This window comes from Paramacrobiotus metropolitanus, unplaced genomic scaffold, assembly GCF_019649055.1.
Source record: "Paramacrobiotus metropolitanus isolate TYO unplaced genomic scaffold, Prichtersi_v1.0 Parri_scaffold0000065, whole genome shotgun sequence".
In the NCBI taxonomy this organism is placed as follows: domain Eukaryota; kingdom Metazoa; phylum Tardigrada; class Eutardigrada; order Parachela; family Macrobiotidae; genus Paramacrobiotus; species Paramacrobiotus metropolitanus.
Window position 1 is genome coordinate 382,713 of NW_026570285.1, and position 22,829 is coordinate 405,541.

Below are 22,829 nucleotides of genomic sequence, written 5' to 3' on the forward strand. Positions count from 1 at the left end.
TATATTATCATAATAGGTATGCAGTTTTGCAAGGATATCTTTAGAAGAGCAGTATTGTCACGTAATGATTTTTATACAGATAATTGAGCGACAGCTCTGATTCACTTTTATGATGTTGCTTCTGTTTACTGATTCATTTGAGCGATATGCTCGCCCGTGCTATCTGATATTATTCTTTTCTACTTGTTTACCTACATATACTGCTGTTCTTTACTTCTAACGACATTCATACACGGATGCATGCATTCAGTACCACTTCCGACAGTACACTTCGTACTTCTACCTGATTTCTTTCCTAATAACAATTCCCTGCCTCGCATTGCCTTTCTGTTACCGTTAATGCATATTATCATATGTTAGCATACCGGCCGGTTTAGCCGTGCCGTGACCTTTAATTACTTTGCTCTGCCATAAATTATGTAACAAACTGGTCCGACGACTGAGAAGTACCTGTCGGTTACTTCAGCTGTCAGTTATTATTTGTATTATTGTTTCCTTTTCTTGATGCACGATGCTTTAATACGACGATACCATCATCCCTTCACAGCGGCTGCCGCTGCCACTGCCGTTACTTCTGTGCCGCATTCGAGCAGCGTAATTTTCCTAGCGCCAGCAAGCCGTATTGCACCGGGAACTGCTTTCCGCGCGCGCTTTCCGATTTTGTCGTTAGCAATACCAGCTTAACATGTTACGTCGTGAGTATCCTTGACAGTTGCCATTTTAAAAATCTAATGACAAAAATCTTAGTGCAATATTTCCATTACTTTATTGTTACGTCAGTGCTTGGGTTTTATTAAAATGTCTCTCGAAAAAGACTGTACGTATACGATGTATGATATTTGTGCATCCACTGTTAGTTCTGTTCGTAAAGATTTACTTTCATTTAAAATCTGCATTGCTTTCGATAAACTGCGCGCTTTTATGATCTGAAAAATTTCCGCCTCACTTTGCTGTCAAAAAAAGTGGAACTAAAAAATGTTTATGATGCTTTCAGATTAACGCACATTTTCTGAATACGCACGACCGAGCTGTTTTCGAATCTAAGAATACTGTTTACTGATCCTGCTTCTTAATAAAAAAAAATTTCTGCGTAACCACTCTCCGTTGTTTCTCTGCTGTTTTGTTGTTTAAAGCAATTTCACCTTACGAATTTTTTAATGAACGCTGAATGGATTAAATTTACATCGATGCCGCATCAGTGCTTCGGAAAAGCGATAGCTCCATATTACAACAATCTATACTTGACAGCATGTGTCGGTTACGATATTTCTGTTGGACAATCGAACTACCAGTTCTCTGCTTATGAAATTTGATAATTCGTAAGCAAGATAAATAGTTCGTTTCTGATGTTTTTGGTGACCTTTGTTTTCGGAAAATAATATACTTTACTTTTGTTGTTTATCGATTTGTGCCTTGATCTTATCTTATTTTGACTCGTTGAGTCAGTAAACGTTTGCATGCTGGGGCTATGCCCTACCCAAAATTTGGAACTGCCGAACCCAATTGCACTTTCTCTCATTGTTGGAAATTTTCAGAGATTATCGGACTTGTTTACTGATTACTGATTTGATGATAGTGTTCTTTTTTGACTAATACCCTTTTGTGACCAATCCCTTACCGAACTTGGTTCAACGTTCCTGGCCGTTCCTAAAATAATCTCCAATCTATCTCATTAATCAGACTTGCCGAACCTTATTACTCAACGTTTTTTTTCTTGGTTGTTAAATCTGCAGCTTTACTGAAATGAATCAGCCCAAAAGAACTGGCAAACACCCTCCCACTGTCCAGTCAGGAGAAGCAGGTCAAAGCTTGGTTGAGTCATTTTTGTTGGCCATGAAATCTTCAGGAAACCTTTTTACACGTCGGCATTCAGTTGCAGTCATGAAGCACGAACTCCTCAAGGACTTGGTTCCATGTAGCCCGGTCGTCGATGTACTAGGGCCTGTAACAGTTATTAAAACTCCGGCTTTGTTATCAGTGGTTGCCAAAGTTAACAAACTTTTGAATGAGTGCAGTTCTCTTTTAAATCAGCTTAATGCGCCGTCCAAGCCCAAACGTAAACGCGAAAGCCGTGCTTGTAACTACTGCCACAAGGTTGGTCACCTTTATTCCGTGTGTTACTTAAACCTAAATAGCCGTAATTACAGGCCTGTTGAAAAGGGTAAACGTAACACTACTAACATTGGTGGTGCACGTCAACAGTCGGCAAGCGGTGAGCATTCGGCCACGCAAGCCAGATCACCGTCCCGTTCGGCAAGTGCACCGGGACAGCCACCCTGATATTAATGAGGCTGTTGTACGAGGGTTGTTAGTTATGTTCTGTCGTGCGTATATTAGTTATGAAACTAAAAATATGAAATAATTTTTAAAAAGTAGAGCATATCATAACTGTAATAGTAGGTTAATGGCCGAGTCAATGGCCGCTCTCGGTGGCAGTCAGCGTGAGTCAGAGCACGACTCACTCGCACCAAATTTAATTCGCAATTAATTCTGGAATTCTGGAATTTTAACAAGGGATGGCGAGAGGAGATCGGAACAGTCTGTTTGTTGAGGAACCTAAAACAGCATGCCATTCTGTTGAGCTTGGCAGACACCGATCCCCAAATGTATTTGTCCGATGGATGGACAGGGAAGCATAGACCAGATCCCCAGTAACAGATTCTGTATTGCGCGTGGATCTGATTTTTGGCAAGGCGGAGTACCGTGGGGCACCACTTACGCTGCTTAGTGGTTACTGGTGCTTTTGCATTTAATGCTCCTTAGGAAAGCCAAACTTCTTTCATTTAGCCATTAAACCTAAGACTACACTCACGACAGATCCTGATTTGCTTAGCGCCATACTTGGTGGAAGCAGCAGAACAGAACAGGGTTTTGTCAATGGAGCGGGAGACCAAGAGCCAAAAATCATTCGAAGAAACGTTTATGTTGATGCGCCTCGCAGCAATGAAATTATTCGCAGAAGCCTTTTCAGTCGGAAATAACTATCAACCGTTTACAGTCGTCTGCAAATACCTTGGCAACTTTCTTTGAGAAAACGCAAAAAAATGGAGGCGGGAGTTGGTCGACTGGTGGAATTGGCACCACGACGGACCCAAACCAAAAGTCTCTTAAATATTAAAAAAATTATTACTCTTAATCCCTAGTTCGGATATTCCTGTAACCTAAATAATCGATAAGCTTGATCCTGCACAGATTCAAAATTTTTCCGAATCGGAAAGATTCGTTGCAGAGAAATGAGATAACAAAAAATAACAAAATTAAAGGAAATTTCCAAGGCGCCATCGCTTAAAAATTTTACAACTTTTGTGTAGCATATTTGCAAATTTGGCAATAGATGAAAACGATGCCTTAAGAGTTTATTAATAGTAATAAGAAAATAATATAATAATTGTATGAATCCAGAAATAAATAAAATATGAATGACACAACATAACTAACAACCCTCGTATATATGCTTGTATATATGCCAAGTTCTATTGGATTATTTACGAAACACTAAAAAAATGTTTATGAGACTTTTCCGTTTTCCAAATATTACTGTCCTGCCTTAATACTGCATGTGGATATGCGTTTAGCGCATCGTTTTGTAGGAATGTTATGACCGTCTAAAATGTAGTAAAAAAATAACCGTTTTGTTTTAGCTCTTTAACTTCGTAACCTTTTATCCACTTTTAATCACTTATCATTTGATTTCCTAAAATGTTTGGCTCAAATCATTGACGGATCCGACCTAACGTACAACTGGTTTTTAAACTTACTGTATGAAGTTTTTTGTCAAAGAGGGGAAGGGATAAAAGCGACGTACTAGATTCTGCAATAATTATCTATCCAGGAAGAAGCACATCGGCGAATGAATTATCTGAAGCAATGCACGTGTGCTTTTTATGTTTTTGAAAATTTATTTTGAGGAAATATGTTTTTGATATTTTATTTTGGTTTAATGCACGTGTTTCTTTTTGTGTTTTTGGAATTTTTATTGTTGAACTGGCCAGAGAATAAATGACTCCGCAAAGCGACGGCACTGGATAGACACAACTAGTAGGTCAAGGTGACAGATTGGACGAACGTTGTGCCCAATGTACATACTTTATTCGCATAGTTGAAAACTACCAGAGTGCGAGTCTGGATTAACGTTTCTGATATGCAACAAAATAAATCATTGTTAGCTCTAGAACTGCAGACTAGAATTTGCATTGATTTAAAATAAACATTAATTAAAAGCTATAGACCGTTGCGCTGTAGGTGACGTATAGCAGCGAATCATCAGGTGAATACGTGGTTAACAAAAATGTTGACTTAGTGTTTAAAAAGAAAGTGCACGTTCTTTTTAAAACTTTAGTATCACCTAGGGAAGAACTATAGACTCGTCCGGAGAGCGTAGTGACCCAGCCGGTAAAATAATGATTTGTTACATTTATTCAAAGGCAAAAGCCTCGGAGTCAAGTTAATGTTTGTTTAGTTGAAAAGAGTATACTCAGACCGGCGAAGCTATACCATGGACCGCAGTAAAAGTTGGCAGAATCTTAGTGAATCCCCTGTGTAGTGATAAAGTGCGAGTAGCGTCTACGCATAATGTGTTTAATTTGGAATTTTGACAGCCCGAAACTGAAGAGTTTTCTTAAACTCAGATTGGTTTATGTAAGGTTGAAAGAGCCAATAAAAGGATTCTAATCTCGGAACTCAATGAGTAATGCGTTTTTGATTGTCCGATATTCCTGATAATTGCGTGTTTGAAAAACTATATTTTATTGCTTTTATTTGTACTCTTTCGAATGGTTATTTCTTTTCCAGGATGGTATTTGTATATGTTCGTTAAATGTTTTCTGCAGCATTGGTGTTCCGCGAAACGCAATGTTTTTGAAAAGCCTCCGAAATTACTGCAGCCCGCCCGCAGACCTGAACCCTCATAGGCCCGTTATTATAAGATGATATAAAAATTATACGCTCGAGACAAAAGTGTTAGCAAATGAAGTTGTTCAAAAATGACCCTTGTTGGGAATTTAAAAAAAATTTGCATGATCATAACGGCGGATTGTGCCAGATGTATTTATTTTCTCGCAACTTGCTGAACTGAGTTTCGTTTCCTTTCAAAATGGCTCTTGGTAAATTTTAGGACTGCGCAGACTGAGATTTACATTGATTCCAAACAAAAAAAAATTTTATTTCGAACTTTTCATTTATGACTGAATATATAGATATTGCCATGGAAAATTTTATTGCGAATCATAACAGCTATCAAAAATTGCCGAAAGTGTAACGCTCCATCTGTGTTTGTGAAAATTATACAAAAGGCCGTAAAAATGAGAACGGCATTCTATTTACGGAAGCAGAGTTGAGCCGTGAATTCGTTTTTTTAGTTAGCGCTTGTAAGTGTCATTCCAGGCAAATGCGTTCTGTGTTCAGCCTCCTTTGGGCCTGCACCACCTTGTAATCCACAAGCCTGATGTAAGCCGACCGGCTCAATTAGGCTTGGATCAACACACTATTTCCTGCGCGGACACACCCGTGAACTCCCTACATCTGACCGAATCGTTTCTCGCGTTGGACCAATTATGCACGACTGTGGATGGACGGATACCGTTTGGATTCCACACGTGTTCCCCGACCTTTTCGTCTCTTTACGTTGTTTCCGTACTGCTATGGACGCTGGGCCCTTTGATAACGGAGGACCGTCAACCAACAGCTCAATATGGTCGCTCGTTTTGCCGCTCATGTATAGTCAGCCAGCAAATGAATTAAAATTTCAAAAAATATTATCCCAAAATTTCAAAAATATTCTATTTTATTTTGATTGTTTGTCTACTTTGCGTAATTAATTTTTTGTCGATTTTGTTCTTTTTAATTAAATTGTCAGGTTCTTGCATTATATATAGGCAGGTTTAAAATCGTCAGGATCATAGTATTAAATTTTCCCAATATAAAAGATCGCTTTTTTCTAGGAGAAAATTTATCAAAAGATACTGGTTTGGAAAGTTCTTTCGACAATAGTGAGATTTTATTCGAAATTTAAAAAAAGTTCTTGCAGATAAACTCGGTTCTATCCCCGGGAACCCAGTTACATCAGGTTCGCTAACTGAAGCTTTAGGTCGCCGCATTTTATCAGTTATTACAGCCTTGAAGAGGTGACCGAGTGCTCATATCGATTGCCCTGCATTACAACCATGGTTAGAGCATAGTATTTTTGTATATAGATGGAAATCAAACTTTTCTTAGGCAAAATTTAATTTTGAAATTCAAATAATTTACGAATATTCTGGTGCAGCAGTTGGTTTGCACAGTGTCTACGCGAATCAAAATTGCTCACAGGCCTCACGATTAACCCACTCCAGTCTAGAATCGATGTACAAAAACCTGTCTGAAACAGCAATACCATCTGCTGTGAAGTCTCTGCGAAAAAAAAACAAAAAAAAACTTGTCTGCAACAGCATAAATTTGGCTGTAATGTCTCTGACCAAAACCTGTCAGCAACAGCACTGAAAATTGCTGTGAAAAAAAAAACAGAACAGAATTACGTAAAGGATCGTACACGCGCGACTCGATCGCAGAAGACGCAAAATTACCAGTCAGACACGAGTTTAGCATCGTAGACTGAATGCACTGAAGTTGCATTAAAAAAGGGGAAAAGAGGCGTGTGTTTAGAAAAGCGAACGAACAATGTTTAAAACCAGTGACTTAATATCTATAAATTAGATTTTTGGTATCAATTTTGCCTCAGAAAGTGAGATGTCTATTTATTTGCTTGAATACGGTGTTCTGTTGTGGTTTTGGTGTATGGTTAACCGCGGATCAAAGTTCAAGTTCAAGTGCGACCGAATGATATCATCGACAGAACCGCATTTGTTATGAAAATGAGTCAGGGAATTTAAAATCCAAAACATTTATAAAATGAAAATTTGGTTCGAACCGGTTTTCCTCAAAAGGTTTCCAAAAATAAAATTCAAATTATTACGCTGTTGTATCTGTATTTCTTCCAACTGTATCGAGCATAACTATTATTTCCATATTATAATTCGATGTACAATAAATTTGTTTCGGAAATTTCAAAGCATAAAAACAGCTGCTTAATCGTATTGCTGGTTGACTCGCTTTTCTGCTTTTCTTATAGTAATTATGGACTGCGGACAGTCCTTTCACACGGAGAGAAGTGTCACGTAATGATTTTTATACAGATAATTGAGCGACAGCTCTGATTCACTTTTATGATGTTGCTTCTGTTTACTGATTCATTTGAGCGATATGCTCGCCCGTGCTATCTGATATTATTCTTTTCTACTTGTTTACCTACATATACTGATGTTCTTTACTTCTAACGACATTCATACACGGATGCATGCATTCAGTACCACTTCCGACAGTACACTTCGTACTTCTACCTGATTTCTTTCCTAATAACAATTCCCTGCCTCGCATTGCCTTTCTGTTACCGTTAATGCATATTATCATATGTTAGCATACCGGCCGGTTTAGCCGTGCCGTGACCTTTAATTACTTTGCTTTGCCATAAATTATGTAACAGTATACTCTCTAATTTTCCCTACGTAAGATTGTAAGTAGAGCCATACCACCGCGAATTTACCGTTCGGCGTCCTATTTAGTGCAGAGAAAAATCCACAAGGAATAATACGACCGACCGCGAAATATTTTCATTCGTAATCGCTTTTCAAAATTTTTGATTACAAATTGTCGTAATCCCGTCATCATGAAGCGCAGAATCTCTTTATCGAAGTGGCTAGTACAGTACACTTTGGTTTTGAACAATAGTATTCTGCTTTCCGGCTTTGTGACATTTCTGTCGGTCGACCGCTATTCGGTACACGGTGGCCTTTGGAACTGCACCGGGTGGGAGTAACCAGGTAGACGTGGCTTCCTGGTTGCCTGACTTTCCTAACTGTGCTAACGCCCTGCGCTGGTTTTTTACCGTAGTTGTCTTTTACTTCACCTGTAAAAAACGGCACAAGAAAATTTAGCTTTTTTGACATGCAACAAGCCGGATTCGCTAAATTCGATGATCCAAAATGGCGACTCTGGACAACTGCACTAGGCGTCCTTGTGTTAATATTATCACTTTTAACTGATTATGTGAACCGGAAATACTGGGTTGAAACAGTGGCAATAATAAAATGTCAAACGAAAATCTGGATATTTTAAAAATTAATGATGCCGCAAGAAGGCCATACCTTGTTTGCGTCGAGAAGTCGCCGGCCCCATGGTTTTACTTTATCGTATGGTTTCTGTTTATCTCTTTTATTGCGCAGTCATCTTGGTTTCTGTAACGCAGCTTCAGAGCAGGTACCTGTTTATTAATTCCTGCACCTAAGTTAAAGGTGAACTTCGGCTCACATTACGAGAGACAATAGCAAACAGTAAAATACATGTAACAGTTGCAACTGTTGGTTTTACCCGGGTGGCTGAAGAAAATGTGGGTCTACCGTTTTGGTTTGTTTCTCGTGGGCCGGTGGCCCCACCGTCAACTAATTAGGCTCGTTCGATAGAGAATTTTGTTAGCTCCCAAAAATTTACAAAACTTTTTTGGCTGCATGACAAGTTGAAATAAAAAATGTCAGTTTAACATTTTAATGTCGCCCTTGCAGAAAAAAGATTGAAACAGATCACCTCTAAAAGCGTTGGTCAGAGATTTGCTTTCAAAAACCCTACATGCGGTTTTCACGAGAAATACTCGTGCGGAGTTTTCGTTATTCCGCTCACTGGCCCAATACGGGTGATAGAATATTGCTGTTCCTTACATTCAAAAAACAAGAAACAACCCCGCTTCCCGAAACCCTAACTTGAGATAAATTATCCTATTTAGCTGAAAAACAGTAATTTTCGATTTCGGAATGGGCAAATTCAAATTTCCGCTTCCAGGACATTCTCGAAATCTACCCAATTTTTCAAAATAATTTACTAAAAAGTTCACTCTTAAGATAATCTTGGTTTGACTTAAAATTTCTATGTTAGAAACATTGCTCTTTTAAAAGAAACTAAGATCGTGACAATCAAGTATTGGACGGATCTCGCGCACCATGGAAAATCAGACCGACATTTTGTTCAGCCGCATTAGTGAAAAATTATTGCAGTTGTTACAAAACCACGTGCCTATCATTCTCGGCAGTGGCATGCAGTGCACGACCCGGTCTTCAGAACATCACGGAAAAGGAGAGGAAAACTTGGCATACCATAACAGTGTGGATGACAAAATGGAGAATCTTATGTTTATTCGACGGCACCAGAGTGTTGAGCTCATCGCCGAACAGCTCATTGGTGTCAATCGTTCTCTAATAAAACAGGTAAAATTGTTGAATATGTCTTTTCTTTCGCTAGGAATATTGCAACATAGTCTTCCGAATTACTTTAAAGAACATGAGCCGTTTAGGATCGTGTTTTTATGATTGCAACATGGTTAGCTAGTTACACGTATCTGTAAGATATAAAAGTGGCCTAAAGGTCATGGTTTAGTCAAGACTTTTTAGCATACCTACGGTTATAAGAAGTGGTGGTGTTTAAGCGTCCTCGCGCTATTCGCTTCCAGTTTACCGAAGTTTTAATTGATTGCTACAGATGGTTTCTCTCGAACAGGAATACAGAATCGATGATTTACAGTACTGACCACTAAAATTGGATCAATGTTGCAACAAATGAACAAACAACACGGCCACTCCAGGCTCTGAAGTTGATGAAAACTAAATGGGTTATTATGTTGTCTGTTGGTCGCTGACTCGCTGGCCCGGTTCTATTGTGGTTTTTCCTACACTACCCGGGTAGTGTTTCTTCCTTTACCTCGCCCCTCCTATTCAAGTTTTGACTAGCCGAAACAAAAAAGCTCGCAAAACATGCGTGGCTTCAGCCAAGGTACAATTTTGTCGCCGCTGCCTTCGAAACATACGGACCTTTGGGCGGCGGAGCTAAGAAGCTAGTGGATAAAATCGGACACCTCGTCGCGGCCACTACCCGGCAACCACGGGCGAGGGAATTTTTCCGGCAGCGGATCTCCATACAGATTCAAAGAGGAAACGCAATGCGCGTGATGGGCACAATACCGGATCATGAGAAATTAGAGGAAATTTTCTTGTTATAGCCTGTTAAAACTGTTTTTGTTTAGTTGGTGTATAAAATTTGTAATTAACAAGGATAGCCAGACTCCATAAAGTTTTAACTCAGTAAGCAATGTCGTATAGAGTTTTAGCAATTTGTCTTCTAAACTATGTTTAATGTTAGCAGTCTTTATGTAGCTGGGCTGATGATTTGCATAACTATAATATGCAAGCATGATTACGTACAAATTACCGCACTCGATATTGTCGCAGCGCCGGATTTGCAATATGCAAGCATCGAAATGTGTTGTATGTACAAACACATACTTACTTTAGCTCGGCCACTCTAGTCATCTCAGCCATTATAGTAAGTACTTGGTAGTGACGATGAGTTGGTAGTTAGTACATATGTGCACAAATATTCGCCAACCGTTATTTTCTATTGCAGCTATAATTATGTAAATGTTTTATGCGCGTATTCTAATCAAATATCACGTAGTACAGATTTTGTAACTGAATTATGTGATATGGATACAATTTCGAAAGTTATGTACATCGTAATAGTACGAGCGTTTCGCATTAGCAAACTATTACTACGGCATCACGAGTCCAAACTAGTAATACGTACGGTGAAGTTTTACCGTTGGAAGTAACAATGCAAACGCTGCATTTCGTTGAAAAATTTCGTGAAAGTAAAATACAGAATTGTAACCAACCATTGGTGTAATACGTATTGTCACGTAAAATTATGTGGAAGATTATAAGCACTGGAATTTGTTTATTGCAGGGGCGGAGTTGGCCGCTCGCTATGTAGGGCTGACCATTGGCGGCGGAAGCTTTTGTATGGACATTCACCTAAGGCCCAGAAAGCGATATTTATGACTGTATCGCACACAAGAATTTTCCTGATGTTAGCATCTCTTCACTAGTTCATAGAATCACCGAGCCATCGCATGCCATTCATCGAGGCCTACCCTCTGCGAACAGCTCTGAATTAAGTATCGCACTTTTTGGGGATCACTGCTACCTCGATACGTAAGACTTTGACTTGGAACTCAAGTAAACGACCACGTCATGCTTTCCAGTAAGTTCCCACACGGCCATGGTTCAGTCTTGTATTTGCTGATGGCAGTAGAAATTTCGCTGTTTATTTAAGGGCATATTCAATAAAAAATAAATGTTACGGCGCCAAAGCATTCTGGAAGCCGAGCACGGTGCCAGCTGTACATGCATCAAATTCTGCTGAAGTAATAGGACAACATACATATACAGTATGTACTGTTATTGTAGAACAGCTGGCCCGAGTTCGAAAACTAATCCAATTACCCTAGTCTTCGCGTTCGCGCACTCAACGACTTAAGTAAACTGATCATCTCGCTTTATCAGAAAGTAACAGTTAACACAAACGTTAGCAACACATAATTGATGCTCCTGGATACATAGCGACTTGATGGTTGACCTTTTTGTCCTATCCAACGGAATTCGACAGCAATGCCAAAGCATGCACTACAAAACAGAAAAACTGCAAACAGAAATTTATGCATAAAAATGCCACAGGCAGCGCCACCTTTTTCATCCTCCCCACCGTGCAACCGAATCCGTGGACGGCTTTTGGCAAGCGACGTTCGTGCATGGTCCATTTATTTTTTTCTGCGTCATACCATTCTAAAGAATCCTCAAATTCCCTGTTAGTGGAACCACCGAAGACGTAAATCTTCCCATCCGAATATCCACATCCAGCATCCCAGCGTTTAACGATCATTCCACCTGAATTTTAAAAATGAATCGCACATTCACATATCGCTATTGAAATAACAAATCGCGCCGATACTGTAATATCAACAACCCACTTTTCTTGATCCAGGTGCCGGAATCAGCATCGTAAACTTCCACGCAGTTCAAGGGCATGGAATTGGCCATCCCACCTAAATAATCGCAGAGCACCGTAAACAGATTCAAAAACATGACCGCATCATAGACAGCAACCAAAGCTAATGCAAAATTAGTGTAAAAAAATCGAGCAAAATGCTTATTAAACAAACGTACCGATAACATAAATCAGTCCATCGGAACTAACGCATGCGAAACTCGCGGTTCGAGCAGTGGGCATATCAGCCAACTTTTCCCATGCCTGACTTGCTGGATTATAGGAAAAAGCAACACTTGTAGCTTTATCGTTGACAGATCCACCAAACAAGTAAATGCGATCCTTAGCAGCACACATGCTAAATCCATAACCACACGCGGCCGGTATATCGCTTTCTCCGCTCCACACTTGTGTTTGGGAATCATAACGTTCTAGAGATCGTAACACTGCATGAACACCGTTTATGTGATTATAACCGCCAGCAACGTAGATGTCATCACCCAACACAGCCAAGCAAAAATTAGTACGTGGAACTTGCATATGCGCAGCGTCCTCCCACACACTACGAAGTGGATCATAACAGATGACTCGCGAAGTAGTCTGCATGGGAATAAACGCTGTCGTTCCACCGCATACGAAAATCGAACCATCTTTCAGTGCCACCACACCACAGTCGAAAACACGAGATGTCATCTTCTGAAGAGAACCGAATGCAGACAGTGATGGAATAAATACAACTGCAGTGTCCAGAATCTTCCGGTCGCGATCAAATCCGCCAACGAAGACAATTATGTCTACCAAATCTGAAACATTATTCCGTTGTACACTTGTGAGATAATCTGCCCATAGGAAAGCAACTACCCGGTATAAAGCTGCGATGCGGCTGTACGTACAATATAACCGGTATAATATAGTGTCAAAAAGTAAGAAACATCTGAGTAGGCGATAATGTTATGGCATAAAGTAATACAAACTAGCCCCACATTTTACCATATGATTGGCGAGGTTGATCACACAGAACAGCATCCGCGCCTTTTCCTGATACCTCGCTAATAATACCGGCTTGGCAATGTCGCAGGCTGGCGGAAGCTGTTCCGTTAAAACCGTTAATAAGGGCTATGACATAATGCTCCAGGCTCTGCAGTCCAAGAAACGGAACGCGAATAAACTTTAACGCATCCGAAAGGTGTGCGCTGCGTCCCGCCTGGTCGTAATTAAACCAGCCCATCACCGCTTCAAAAACCTGATCCTCCGTCTCCACGCGTAGACCATCGAGCGCGCATAACTCTTGTAACTGAAACATCAACCAAACAAAAAATAACGTTTATATAATTGCTTTTTCTCGTTTCGCTGCTGATGGAAGACACACTTCTTTCACTTCCAGCTGCAGAAAGCCATCGGTTTTGGGCAGATGAAATGTAGGAGAAGCAGAGCCTTGGCTTTCCCAAGCAGATGCAGATTATCGTACAGCTCAGCCAGGAAATAAACCAACAAGCAATTTAGTACTGATAAGTGGTTTTCCAGGAAATTCCAGCACTGTTTCCCAACTGAAGAGATGTCCAAGAAGTGAGCAGCGCACAGGACCGGCTTGACATTCTCCTCGTTGATGATAATTTCCATTGTATATGCATAATCCACCAACCTGATTATATACAAAGACTGAAGTACTGCCGTAGGTACCGAAAACAAATAGCAATATTAAATATGTTTGTACAATTTCTTTTAACAGTTAGAAGCAGTATTCACCGATACGAATATGCAATGAACTGAAAACAAAAAACCTCTGGAATTGACGACTCTTCGATCATTTCTTTCACATGACTGATAATTAGGCAGCACGAAGTCAATCACTTCACTGACTTTAGTAGCTTTTTGCTTACAGTAAGCCTCCACTCAATTTGACAGCCTCTTGCACTTACATATTCAGAGTCTCGGACCGAATGTTATTCAGCTGGATAATTCTCTGGGAAGACTCCTTCCAACCCGGGGCAAAAAGGAACGTTCTAAAGTAATTGCTGCACGCTGCAAGAACCAGACGATGACAGGAAATTCTAGGGGATGCATCCTCGCTGCCTTTGAGCTCCACATCACAGGTACTCCCTGCCAACTTGAGATCGCGCAGCTGAGCAAAGAATTCCTGCATCCGATCAACGTACAGCTTGGCCTCCTCAGGGAGATCCAAACAGTTTAGCGACATGGTAACAGCGATCAGGTAAAGAGAGATCGCAGAAACACAAGTGGTAAGGGAGATAGACCAATAAAATTACAGCAATGCCCACGAGCGGTCGTGCACGTAACGACAGAACAAAAAAATCCGACTTACAGATGAAAACTAATCATGGAAACTTGGAGACAATGTTTTTAAATTTGTGAAACACGATTTTTTTCAGGAGTTTCGGCGATCGACAATATTAGTATGTTCAATATTAACACCCGACGTTTGAGCAGTCAGGAGACCATTTGCTTGTAGCTCACGTAACTGCCTTCAAGAGTGCACAAGGATGTGTGAAAGGAAAAAAAGCCAACTTCGAAGTCTCTGACTTGTCATTTAAAAGCTATTCAGATTACAAGTACTACGATCGCTCAATGTGATTCCAGTGGTATACGGGTTACATTGGTAGCGTGACGGCGATTGAACAAGGCAAAGCGTACCTTTTTTCGATTGTGGTGCTACAAAGGCCGACGGCGGTTCCATTAGTTCACTTGGTGCATAGGGTACGCTAGTATTATGCGAGCGATTCAGCATTCAAAGCGTATTTGTTTCACTTGTGAATTGCGGTTCTACCTACAGAGGTTCCACGGAGGTCTATTAGTTCAACGTTTTTAAAGGGTACGCAGGTATGATGCCAGGGTGTCAGCAATCAGCGCTTACTTTTCTCACCTGTCATCTTACAGTGGCACCACAGCGGATCCATTAGTTCGTGAGGTTTATAAGGTAATTGTGTATCACGCCACCAGAGTGTCAGCAATTAGCGCGTACTTATTTCACTTGTGATTCTACAGTGGTACCACAGCGGTTCCATTAGTTCACTGGCTGTACATAGTACGTTGCACTACGCCGGTTTGTCTGCAATCAGCGGGTACTTGTTTAACTTGTGATCCTACAGTGGTACCACAGCGGTTCCATTAGTACACTAGCTGTACAGGGTACGTCGCACTACGCCGGTGTGCCTGCAATCATGGTGGCTCTACGTTAGATTCATTAGATAACCGGGTTTATAGGGTACGTCGTACTACGAAAGTGTCTCAGCAATCATCGCGTATTGTTTCACTTGTGATCCTACAGTGGACCACAGCGGTTCCAGTAGCTTACTGGGTGCATAAGGTACGTTGCACTACGCCAGTGTGTCAGCAATCAGCGGGTACTTGTTTAACTTGTGTTTTTCACAGTGGTTCCACAGTGGATTCACTAGTTAACGGGGTGTGTAGAGTACGGCCATATTACGCCACCGTGTCAGCAATCAGCGCGCACTTGTTCCACTTGTTATCCTACAGTGGTACCACCGCGGATCCAGCAGGTACTTGTTTAACTTGTGTCAGCAATCAGCGGGTACTTGTTTAACTTGTGTTTTTCACAGTGGTTCCACAGTGGATTCACTAGTTAACGGGGTGTGTAGAGTACGGCCATATTACGCCACCGTGTCAGCAATCAGCGCGCACTTGTTCCACTTGTTATCCTACAGTGGTACCACCGCGGATCCAGCAGGTACTTGTTTAACTTGTGTCAGCAATCAGCGCGTACTTGTTGCACTTGTGATCTTCACAGTGGTTCCACAGCGGATCCAGTAGCCTACTGGGTGCATAAGGTACGTTGCATACTCCAGTGTGTCAGCAATCAGCGCGTACTTGTTTCACTTGTGATTCTACAGTGGTGCCACAGCGGATCCAGTAGCCTACTGGGTGCATAAGGTACGTTGCCCTACTCCAGTGTGTCAGCAATCAGCGCGTACTTGTTGCACTTGTGATCTTCACAGTGGTTCCACGGTGAAATCATTAGCTAACTGGGTTTATAGGGAACTTATATATTACGCTAGCGTGTCAGCAGTCAGCGCGTACTTGTTTCACTTGCGATCCTACTGTGGCGCCACAGCGGTTCCAGTAGCTTACTGGGTGCATAAGGTACGTTGCACTACTCCAGTGTGTCAGCAATCAGCGCGTACATGTTGCACTTGTGATCTTCACAGTGGTTCCACGGTGAAATCATTAGCTAACTGGGTTTATAGGGAACTTATATATTACGCTAGCGTGCCAGCAATCAGCGCGTACTTGTTTCACTTGTGATCCTACTGTGGCGCCACAGCGGTTTCAGTAGCTTACAGGGTGCATAAGGTACGTTGCACTACTCCAGTGTGTCAGCAATCGGCGCGTCCTTGTTGCACTTGTGATCTTCGCAGTGGTTCCACGGTGGATTCATTAGCTAACTGGGCTTATAGGTTACGTCGTAATACTATAAGCCAGTGTGTCAGCAATCAGCGCGCACTTGTTCCACTTGTTATCCCACAGTGGTACCACGGCGGATCCATTAGTTCGTGAGGTTTATAACGTAACTATGTATCACGTTAGCGTGTCTGCAATCAGCGCGTATTTGTTTCATTTGTGATCCTACAGTGGTACCACAGCGATTCCAGTAGCTTACTGGGTGCATAAAGTACGTTGCACTACGCCATTGTGTCAGCAATCAGCGGGTACTTGTTTAACTTGTGATCTTCACAGTGGTTCCACGGTAGATTCGTTAGATAACCGGGTTTATAAGGTACGTCGTACTAAGCCAGTGTGTCAGCAGTCAGCGCCTACTTGTTTCACTTGTGATCCTACAGTGGTACCACAGCGGTTCCATTAGTTCATGAGGAATATAAAGTAATTGTGTATCACGCCAGCGTGTTAGCAATCAGGGCTTACGTGTAGCACTTGTGATCTTCACAGTGGTTCCACGGTGAATTCATTAGCTAGCTGGGTTAATGGGGAACTCATATATTACGCTAGCGTGTCAGCAATCAGCGCGTACTTGTTTCACTTGTGATTCTACAGTGGTGCCACAGCGGTTCCAGTAGCTTACTGGGTGCATAAGGTACGTTGCACTACTCCAGTGTGTCAGCAATCAGCGCGTACTTGTTGCACTTGCGATCTTCACAGTGGTTCCACGGTGAAATCATTAGCTAACTGGGTTTAAAGGGAACTTATATATTACGCTAGCGTGTCAGCAATTGGCGCGTATTTGTTTCACTTGTGATCCTACAGTGGCGCCACAGCGGTTCCAGTAGCTTACTGGGTGCATAAGGTACGTTGCACTACTCCAGTGTGTCAGCAATCAGCGCGTACTTGTTGCATTCGTGATCTTCACAGTGGTTCCACGGTGAATTCATTAGCTAACTGGGTTTATAGGGAACTTATATATTACGCTAGCGTGTCAGCAATCAGCGCGTACTTGTTCAACTTGTTATCCTACAGTGGTACCACGGCTGATTCATAAGTTCGTGAGGCTTACAAGGTAATTATGAATCACGTTAGCGTGTCTGCAATCAGCGCGTATTTGTTTCATTTGTGATCCTACAGTAGTACCACAGCGGTTCCAGTAGCTTACTGGGTGCATAAAGTACGTTGCACTACGCCAGTGTGTCAGCAATCAGCGGGTACTTGTTTAACTTGTATTTTTCACAGTGGCTCTACGGTAGATTCATTAGATAACCGGGTTTATAGGGTACGTCGTACTAAGCTAGTGTGTCAGCAGTCAGCGCCTATTTGTTTCACTTGTGATCCTACAGTGGTACCACAGCGGTTCCATTAGTTCATGAGGAATATGAGGTAATTGTGTATCACGCCAGCGTGTTAGCAATCATCGCTTACGTGTTGCACTTGTGATCTTCACAGTGGTTCCACGGTGAATTCATTAGCTAACTGGGTTTATAGGGAACTTATATATTACGCTAGCGTGTCAGCAATCAGCGCGTACTTGTTCAACTTGTTATCCTACAGTGGTACCACGGCGGATGCATTAGTTCGTGAGGCTTATAAGGTAATTATGTATCACGTTAGCGTGTCTGCAATCAGCGCGTATTTGTTTCATTTGTGATCCTACAGTGGTGCCACAGCGGTTCCAGTAGCTTACTGGGTGCATAAGGAACGTTGCACTACTGCAGTGTGTCAGCAATCAGCGCGTACTTGTTGCACTTGTGATCTTCACAGTGGTTCCACGGTGAAATCATTAGCTAACTGGGTTTATAGGGAACTTATATATTACGCTAGCGTGTCAGCAATCAGCGCGTACTTGTTTCACTTGTGATCCTACAGTGGTGCCACAGCGGTTCCAGTATCTTACTGGGTGCATAAAGTACGTTGCACTACGCCAGTGTGTCAGCAATCAGCGCGTACTTGTTTCACTTGTGATCCAACGGTGGTTCCACGGTGGATTCATTAGCTAACTGGGTTTTTTAGGGAACTTTTATATTACACCAGCGTGTCAGGAATCAGCGCGTACTTGTTTCACTTGTTATTCTACAGTGGTACCACAGCGGTTTCAGTAGCTTACTGGGAGCATAAGGTACGTTGCACTACGCCAGTGTGTCAGCAGTCAGCGGGTACTTCTTGAACTTGTGATGTTCACAGTGGTGCTACAGTGGATTCATTAGTTGAAGGGGTTTATAGAGTACGTAGATAATACGCCACCGTGTCAGCAATCAGCGCGTGTAGCCGGCAGATATATTGGCCTGTTGACTGTTGGCGAGCCCGGCAGGAAAGTGGTTTTCCTCCCATATATCTGCCGAACGGCACCCACATTTCTGCCGACCCGACCCTATGCATTGCCTATGGGACCTCCAATATATCAGCCGAACTGGCGCAACAGTGAAATTTGATACTTTTATTGAGCGCGAACCGGCAATAGCTCGGCCGGGCTGGATCATATACACATACAGTCGCCTGTTAGCATATTGTACCGGCAATAAACAGAGCGAAGCCAACGCTTTCTTGCGCCGTGTCTAATCCTTGCAGGAGAGCGTTTCTGCAGAGAGAATTATCGTCCCAAACAAAGAAAATTGTTGAATATAGTTAGGCTCAAAATTCAGTTATGAAGATTTCAGCGAAGGTAATCTGTGACACACGCTTAAAAAAATCGAACTTTAAACCTTAACAAACATCAAATAACTGCACGGCAATGATGCATCATATATCTGCATCGAGCGGGCAATTTTGGGAGCGCAAAAACGTGCGACATTTTCCCTTATGGTGTGCTTTCATTCCAGTCTGTAACTTCACTTTGCAGTTTGCACCTTGTTGCTGCCTGTTACCTATATATGTATTGCCTACCGAATTCAGTGCTTCAAATTAACTAAAAAATTAAAAAAGTTCCTATAATTAACGATTAATTTAAAACAGTTAGTTAACGCTACCAGTTGCAAGTTAATAACCGCCAGCCGGTCAGCGAATTAATCAATACTCTGTACACCATTTATCCGCAAAATTTTTAAATCTAATGGACCCGTTGTTAATTAATTAATTATAATTAGACTTTTTAACACGTCGTGGTAACTTAGAGACGTGGTAACTTAAGTTATGTTAGAGACTTATGCGCCCTACGCGCACTTTCTGGTTTACGCTACCAGAATGTGTTTGCATGAGTCAGCATGACCAATTAACACTAACTATAATGTTATTAATTAGTTATTAAGATTGTGCACGTAGCAGTGTCGACGATACCCGATAGGTGTTAGCAATACTTATTAATGGATAATTATTGAGGTGTACGATCACGGCATATCGCAGTGAAATGTAAGCTTTAAAATGTGTGCACATGAGTTTGCATGAGAAATACAAAAAATGTATCCAAATTGGCGACTTTGACGCTCGAATATTCTACTCTCGAGTAGCTTTTTCTAGAGCAACATTTACGAATATTTGGGGCGTGGATACAAACGTGCAAAAGACACCTCATCGCAATATGGACCAGTTATGAGCGCTTATCTTATCTCGTGCGTTACTCAGCTTTTGCAGAATTTTCACAATTGTCAGGATTTACTAAATTTCCGGTCTATTTTGAACCGGACTTATATTCATTTTTTCCAAATAACCATTTTTCTCACGCATGCAAGTTGTGAAGGGTGTGCATTTTTAGTAGACAGCTTTACTTAAAAATTGCTAAGCATTTAATTCAGCAACCGCCACTATTCAAACAATTTGGTATGCATCTACAATATATGCGCTGATGAAACTGTTAACAAAATGAAACACGTTTACTGAAAATCCATAAGTTCTTTACATTCTTTAACACATAGGCAACTTGACCTTATAGACAGTTTAATTGGCGATGTCATGCAAAATTTGGGCACTCAAAATTAAAAAGTATGTTTCATACAACAACCAATATACCTCTGTATCTGCCGAACTGCACCCACATTTCTGACGACCCGACTCTATGCGCTGTCTATAGGAACGCCAATAAATCAGCCGAACCGGCGCAACAGTGAATCTCGATAACTGTAATGATTGCATGCGGGCTTCAGCTTGCAAGGAGTGCTGCAGCTTGACATACGGATGACAGGGATATTGTACCAGAGCTACACAGGCAAGATCTGTTATACAATAGTTATTTATCGTATTTCGGTGCATATTTTTTTCTTATTTTTACGGTAATACTGGTGGATGAAGACATCTGGCAGTAGCCACCGTAGCAAATATACATACAAATACAATAATAACTTAATTAGTATTTGCGCGCTTCCTGTAATATTTCAATTTACCCAAATTTCGTCATGCAGTACTTATTAAACAGCACCTATGTCAACCCTTAAAAATTTGTTTAGGCCTAAAAAATGATGCATGTTTTTGTATAATTGCAATACACGATTTTTCTCCATGTATAAAATACATAGAGAAAAATCGTATGGATGCTTCCGTTAACGTTTTTATTGTGCGCAAGCAGGCAAGTACAAAATATGCATCGGTGTTATTTTACGTACTTGGTAAAATTAAATAAATTACTTGCTAAGCCCTTTTTGTGGTTTAATAAATTAGGTGAACAGTTATTAGACCGCACAACAGAAAAGGAAATTTTTAGTAAAAGTAAGGTCAGCCGCGTCATAACATGTCAGTTGTATCTCGCAAGTAACGTAAGAGGCGCAGAACGAAAATAAGTGGTTATAAACTCTAGTGAATATTAAACTCATCAAAATTATTTTGCTTATAATTTTGATTAAGCTCATCATAATTGAAAATCGCTGAGTTTTAATTATGATCAGCATAATCAAAATTCAATAATTTTAATTAAACTGGAGCATAATTAAAATTGCCCAATTTTAATTTTGCTCATCATAATTAAAATTCAGTTTTCTTTTGATCTATCAGAAAATATTATTTTTAATTTGACTCATAATTAAGCTTAAGTATAATTAAAATTGACCAATTTTAATTATGCTCAAGCTTAATTCAAAATTCGCAATTTTAATTATGCTCCAGCATAATCAAAATTGCCATAATTTTAATTGAATTAATCATAATGTTTAATTCCCAGCATAATTAAGAGTTTAATTATCACTAATAAACTCGAAAAGGCAACAGCTAACTAGAATATCGCTGACGTAGTAGTCGGTAGTACTCGTACCAGTACATATATAATATTATTTGGAAATCACTACTTAGTTTAGATTAGCCACCCTGTAGATACTTTAACTTACGCATCGATTTGTCAAAGAAAATAACTTTACACAAAGTAAAATCGTTTCGGGAAAATAAATAACTGTACCGAAGTATCAAACTGTCTGCGTAAGAAAAAAAGAAAAGTTTAGCAGTGATTATTGTAGCTAGCCAGATGTGCATCCACCAGTATTGCCGTATTTAATAAAAAATAATACGCACCGAAAAACGATAATAACCGATGCCTTGCCCATGTAGCGGTGATACAATATCTATGCGGCCTTATTTCAAGCTGCAGAACTCCCGGACAGTTGAAGCCAGCATGCAATCATTAAGTAAGGATATCAAGTTTCACTGTTGTGCCAGTTCGGCAAATCTATTGGAGTTCCCATAAACAATGCATAGGATCGGGTCGTCAGGACTATGGGCGCAGTTCGGCAGATCTACTGGAGTATTGGCCGCTGTATCAAAACCACTTTTTAAATGTGGGTGCTTTAATTAAACTGACAATATGTTGCTTATATGTGTTGCTAATTTTTATAAGTAATGCTTTTTAGAAAGCTTTTTTATTCGTTTACACTTTACAGTTTCATCATGCACAGGCTTATAGAATTTTTTTATGTAGGATCTATTGCCGAATAAAGTACGAGAGGATTTTTAAGAAAGACTATGTAAGGATAATGTACACCTTCCACAGTTTGTAGGTGTCAGAATCGAATTTGGAAGAAATAAATCTATTCAATAATTACTATATTTCACGAAGATGTCTGTGCGTGTATCCACACTCAGCAACACGCTTCTCTGCAAGGTTTAGACACGGCGCAGGGGAAAGCGCGCGCCTTTTGTCTGTGTAGTGCCGGACTGCCGGTACAATATGTGGCTGTATGATGTATCTCCTGCTGAATCCCGGCCGTGCTATTGCCGCTTGCCGGCTTGCGCTCAACAGAAATATCAAATTTCACTGTTGCGCCGGTTCGGCTGATATATTGGAGGTCCCATAGGCAATGCATAGGGTCGGGTCGGCAGAAATGTGGGTGCCGTTCGGCAGATATATGGGAGGAAAACCACTTTCCTGCCGGGCTCGCCAACAGTCAGGCCAATATATCTGCCGGCTACAAGCGCCAGTTAAATCCCTGTAGATGAAGCCGCACTTGACATGGTTGTCTCTCGTGCTCAGCATCTACAGCACGAGCGTCTTGATTATTTACATAAACACAGTGTAGAGAAAAAGACAAACTGTCCGTTTTCTCCGTTATACACCGGTATGATCATAATTATTGATATGATGCTGGCTGAATGGCGTTATG

General features: G+C 40.9%; 1 protein-coding gene and 1 long non-coding RNA gene across 2 annotated transcripts; one reads left to right on the forward strand and one right to left on the reverse strand.

Annotated features, from left to right (window-relative positions):
• LOC129593971 (uncharacterized) lies at nucleotides 1-7,409 on the forward strand. The gene is made up of 2 exons (XR_008691145.1): nucleotides 1-695; nucleotides 5,383-7,409. It is a non-coding gene; the product is annotated as an uncharacterized LOC129593971 (long non-coding RNA).
• Nucleotides 7,410-11,733: 4,324 nt separating this feature from the next.
• On the reverse strand, nucleotides 11,734-12,355 carry LOC129594023 (kelch-like protein diablo; the record flags this gene model as incomplete). Its single annotated transcript, XM_055490567.1, has 3 exons — nucleotides 12,078-12,355; nucleotides 11,882-11,956; nucleotides 11,734-11,798 (listed from the first exon to the last, which is right to left on the reverse strand). Coding segments are annotated over exons 1-3 (318 nt in total), but the record flags the coding sequence as incomplete, so codon positions are not given.
• Nucleotides 12,356-22,829: the final 10,474 nt, after the last annotated feature.